The sequence below is a fragment of the Bidens hawaiensis genome, unplaced genomic scaffold (genome assembly GCF_021521415.1).
Source record: "Bidens hawaiensis isolate Kalapana, Puna unplaced genomic scaffold, B.hawaiensis_p1.1 tig00038183_1, whole genome shotgun sequence".
NCBI classification, from domain to species: domain Eukaryota; kingdom Viridiplantae; phylum Streptophyta; class Magnoliopsida; order Asterales; family Asteraceae; genus Bidens; species Bidens hawaiensis.
In genome coordinates, this window is record NW_027496704.1 from 61768 (window position 1) to 67220 (window position 5453).

The 5453-nt window shown below is 35.3% G+C and overlaps 1 protein-coding gene across 1 annotated transcript; it reads left to right on the forward strand.

The window, feature by feature from the left end:
* The first annotated feature begins 830 nt into the window (after window positions 1-830).
* LOC143590143 (actin-related protein 8-like) lies at window positions 831-4554 on the forward strand. Its single transcript, XM_077070719.1, has 12 exons — window positions 831-1248; window positions 2140-2219; window positions 2453-2523; window positions 2610-2677; window positions 2774-2835; window positions 2927-3024; window positions 3117-3198; window positions 3321-3463; window positions 3686-3834; window positions 3983-4116; window positions 4215-4333; window positions 4433-4554. The coding sequence occupies exons 1-12, from the start codon at window positions 890-892 to the stop codon at window positions 4508-4510; spliced, it is 1443 nt and encodes a 480-aa protein (XP_076926834.1). The 5' UTR covers window positions 831-889; the 3' UTR covers window positions 4511-4554.
* Window positions 4555-5453: the final 899 nt, after the last annotated feature.

Sequence of the window (5453 nt, forward strand, 5' to 3'; positions counted from 1 at the left end):
TTTCTAAGGCAAATTGGAAATAAATAATCCCAACTTTTGTTTATTGGCCAATAATAATCCCAATTTTAAAAATCACTACCAGCAGCCCCAACTTTCAACTATTTTTGTCTCAATAGACATCCGCTAAAAAAACTTAACGCCGCTAAGTTTTTCTCGTGTTTCAAACCGATATTTTAGGGGTTTTGATCGGAAGAACGATACGATTCGACCGATGTAAAACTTATCTTGAAACGGTGATTCAAATAACTTGATTTTTGTTAAATGACTTGATCACCGTTTCAAGATAAGTTTTACATCTGTCGACTCGTATAATTCTTCCGATCGAAAGCCCTATAACATCGGTTGAAACTCGAAAAAAAAACTTAACGAAGTTATATGCTTTTTAACAGAGGTCTATTGAGACAAAAATAGTTGAAAGTTGAGACCGCTGATAATGATGTCTAAAGTTAAGATTAATATCGATCAATACACAAAAGTTCAAATTATTAATTTTCAATTTGCCTTTTTTAATAGTTATCATTACATATATTTTTTTCTCTGTTAACATACAAAAATAATTGTGTTGAATAATACCAAAAAGAAAAAATATATATAAATATCATACACATATCCATTAAAATCAACAATAATTATTCAACTTGCACGAATCCCGTAACCTACATAGTTTTGCGCAAGAATTCAACCAAGATCAGTAATTTGGTGTTAAAAGTTAAAACTGATACGAAAATAATAATAATAATAATAATAATAATAATAATAATAATAATAATAAGTAGTATATATATCGGGTAAGTGTTGAGTTAAATTCAAATAAACATCAATCAGTTAAAGAAGTCAGCGCCACCAGTCACCACTTCCCTCCGGCCAAAACCTCCTCACCGGATTCATAATGTCTTATTTATTAAAACTGGTTCTGGGTTCCTCAATTCGATCGAATTCGAGCAGTTTCAGCTCAAGCTCATCATCCAACTCAAACTGCTTGGTTTCAAGTCATGGGTGTGATCCAGATCAGATTATTGTTTGTTCATCATCCACGGGTGAATTCGATCGAATCCCGCTTGATATATTCATGCAAATTTTGAAGTTACTTGGACCGAAAGAGGCGGCTAAGCTGACTGTTATTTGTAAGTCATGGAAATTGATTGTTTCTCATAATATGTTGTGGATATACTTTCTGCAAAGCCAGCAGGATCCTTGGGACTCTAAGTTCTTCGCGGAAACTAGCTTACGGTCCGGTTATCCTCTCCGGTAAGCTTATGTTTGTTATTATTAGGCTTGTGTTCTTCAAGCACCAGCTTGGTTATCCAGAAATATACAAACCGTATATGGCCTATACGAGGCATATAGGATTATACCAGATATCAGGACCTATACGACTCGTATAGGTCTATACAAGTTGTATAGGTTGCAAAAAACTGCAACTCTGGTTTCTTTGTACATATGTCAGACACGCAACTCTATACGGATTGTATAGGCCTATACATACACCATGGGATGGTGTATGTATATAACATCCCCATTATTATTAGTATTATAAATTTTCATGAATTTTGAATCATTTGATTTCATTGTAGTTAAGTTATTTTGTTCAAAATTATTATTATTAGTATTATAAATTTAGATGAATTTTGAAAATTTGATTTCATTGTACTTGTTAAGTTATTTTGTTCAAAATATTAGGTTAGATTAGTGTTCTATCTATAGAATTTAAAAGGAAAATTAGTAGCTCTAACAGGAGTGTATCAAGTATGAAGATTGACTACTTTTTAGGTATTTTGATCATATATTATTTATTACTAGTTTCATATGTGCCAAGATTAAGTTTGGTGTTCTTGCTGGAGAGAACCATGTAATATGCACAATAGTCAAAATGTGAAGGCTATGTATGAGGACCACTTTAGTCTTTAAGCACACACATGCTTTTATTGACTAAACCGGTTGCCATCATTTCTTTTCAATTTTCCTTTTTTGTTTTTGAAATTTTTTTATTTATGTTAGTTGAACAGTTTTCCTGATTTAGTAATAGGAAATAAGAAGAGGGAATATAATGAAAGCTAATAACAGGAACTATTTGTTTAGTTGTTTACTAATTTTACTATTTCTCATCTATTGAGTAACATCCTTGATTTTTTATTGCAGAACCTATCCTTGTCGGATGCAATCGTTTATACAGATATATGGTCAACGAGTGCAGGTTCCCGGAGCTATCATCATTGACGGTATGCATATGCATCTTTACAATGGGACACACAATCACATCATTCCTTTTCATACTTTCTAATCGGGACCCAAAACATGAAAGTGATGAATATTTAAAATTATTGGTTATATATTAAATCAATCCACAAGATGTGCATGTTTCAACTTTTAACTACATCTAGTGTTATGATCATGTTTGTTAATTGTATTCATGCTCATGTTTAATTTTTTTTTACTTTTATTTTCACTAAAGGCGGTTCTGGCTATTGCAAATTTGGTTGGAGCAAATATGACTCTCCATCTGGTCGGGCTGCAACGTTTTTGGTAAGTTGTTACTTCCATTATTTTTACACGGTATGAATGTCTGCGTCCAATATATGACATTCTTAAAAGATTAACTGTAAATATAGGAATTTGGTAACATCGAGGCTCCAATGTACTCTAGGCTTCGCCATTTTTTTGCAACGATATATAGCAGGTGTACTTCATTGTGAATTATATTTTTAGGAAGTCTTTAAATAAATTATTTTTTGCTTTATCTGAAACTGATGTTTTTTTATGTTATCAGCTGCAGGATGCAAGTGAAATCATATACACAACCAACTGTTGTCTCGATTCCAATCACGCATTATGGAGGTATGGTTCGGTTCATGTTATCTTTTTATTTGTTGACATTTGTATAATATTAGAATCTACTTCACTACTGTTATTTTTTAAACATGTTCAGATACACGATCTGATAAAACCGCGAGACGGAAACTAAAAGGAACCATCTACTCTGCAATGTTTGATATGAATGTTCCTTCAGTCTGTGCAGTTAGCCAGGTCTGGATCTACATTTTTATTCTCTCTTCGATTTCATAACAAGAATATATATTACAGAAATACCCTTATTGTTACTGATGCATGATGTGCAGGCAACTTTAGCTTTGTTTGCAGCAAGAAAAACTTCAGGAATTCTTGTCAATGTCGGTTTTAATCAAACATCTATTGTACCAAGTATGCAATCTCTTGCTCTTTTAATCATCATAATCATGTTATATTAGATTAACTGTGATTTGTGCAAGTGTGAAGCCACTCTAAACCGTTTTGTTTTATAAGTTCTTATTTTGTGTCTCCAGTTTTAAACGGTAAGATAATGTACAAAGTCGGTGTGAAAGTTGTGCCAGCTGGAGCTTTGAAGCTTGTTGGATACCTTAAAGAGCAAATGCTACAAAGAAATCAAAATTTTTCTTCGGTATACACAGTGCGCGCATTGAAAGAGGTATATATCTTTTTATCCATTGTTGAAGTGAACTTGATTTGACTAGTTATTTTAAAGGATAACAAGGTAAAATAAATAAATAAATAAAGAAGCTTCTTGCTGATCTGGACACTCTTTTAATACATTTCCTTACAAGGAAACAAATATGGTGTATGTAAATATAGCGTTTAACAAAATATTTCTACATATAGCCTAATGTTATCGGGTTGAGTTGACTTGCAGAACCTTTGTTATGTTGCTATTGATTACCAAGCTGAATTGCAAAAGGATACAGAAGCTTCATATGAAGTTCCTGCTGAGGGTTGGTTTACTCTAAAGCAAGAGCGGTTTCGAACAGGAGAGATTTTATTCCAACCGGTTATTGCAGGATTGTATGTACACTTATCCTCAATCCTTTTGTTGTCTATATTTATATGAGCTGGCAATTTCGACCGGTTTAGTAATAAAACGGTTGAGTTGGGCTGTGTTTTTATCTCAAATGGGCCAAATATAAAGGAACTTCTATTCTTTTGACAACAGGAGTTCAAAGGGTTTGCATCAAATGGTGGCACTTTGCATTGAACAATGCCATGCTTTGGGATTATCCGCTGACGATTCATGGTTCAAGTCCATTGTTTTGGCTGGCGGCACTGCATGCTTACCAGGATTAGTCGGTATAAAATATAAATCATTATTTTTTCATGTAATACGCTTGATTTATAAAGTGACGGTTAATATCTTATTTTGTCAACTTTGTATTTCCCGTGTGCAGAAAGATTAGATAAGGAGCTCCGTATTCTTCTTCCCCCATCCGTATCCAACGGCATACGCGTTATTCCACCACCGTATGGTGCAGATTCTGCATGGTATGGGGCAAAGCTTCTCAGCAATGTAAGTTACATTATATTCATGTCGCTGTTATTATTAAATTTCACGGGCTTTTTTGTTAACGATACGCACCCATTATTTTTATTTTCTTTTTGCACGCAGTTGAGCACCTTTCCGGATTCTTGGTGCATTAACAAGAAAGATTTTCGACCCAAGTCAAAAAGAAACTTCTTATGGTGAAGTTGGTTGTTTTACGCCGGTTGAGTATATGAAGGTTTCAAGGTTGAAGAAGCACGAAACGTACCAGGCATAGTTCGGATCGTCTTCTACGGGATGATGTAACCAAATCTCGCTCTCCTCCATTCAGATCTGCAATGGTTTTTGGGGGTGTGGAGGTGACTGCTAAGAAATCTCGAGGATCTCTTGTTTACAGACACAAAAATGGTTATGGTGGTGGCTCTTATTGAGAACAACAACCCTTAATAAAAAGGTGGAGACCTCCTTATATAGGGAGCCTCATGGCCACTATCATGGTACCCTAATGGGCCTAGCCCAGTTAGGGTTACCTCCACAAAACCCCCTCAGCCCAATAATATTGTATTAGTCCATATAATAAAATAAGCCAAACATAATAAATTAAGGTCGTAAGCCGGGTTTAGTACCATACCCCTACAAGCCCCCCAAGTCCAGTGTTGCTCCTAGGCGTGCAAGCGTTTAGGTGGAGCGCTGGACTTCATAAGGTGTGTTAGGATATGAGGCGGTTTTTTCCCTTTTCTTCGGCCTTGTCTTTATTGTCTTTGAGTTTTGAGAGGTTTTCTCCATGATGGTGACATGTTGTGATCCTTATGATAATAATGGTGCAGAGCTATAAAATAATGAAGCATGCGCGAGTTGCGGCTTATGAGCTATAATATGATGATAATGACTGGCCCACAAGGGCCTCTTCTACGCAGGATGACTATCCCGGCTTGTCTTCAAAATAATAATGGAGGCACAAACGGCCAGATAATAATAATAATGTCATAGGTGCTTGTGCGACTCGTAGCCGAACCTGCAAAAACATATCAACTAAAAGTGGATGTATTACAAGGTTCCCATCATCGGGCAAATTATGAGGTGTGCCCAACCTACGTTGGCGCGTGGCCGTTTTGGAATATTATTAGGCTCCCGACCTTTATGTTTG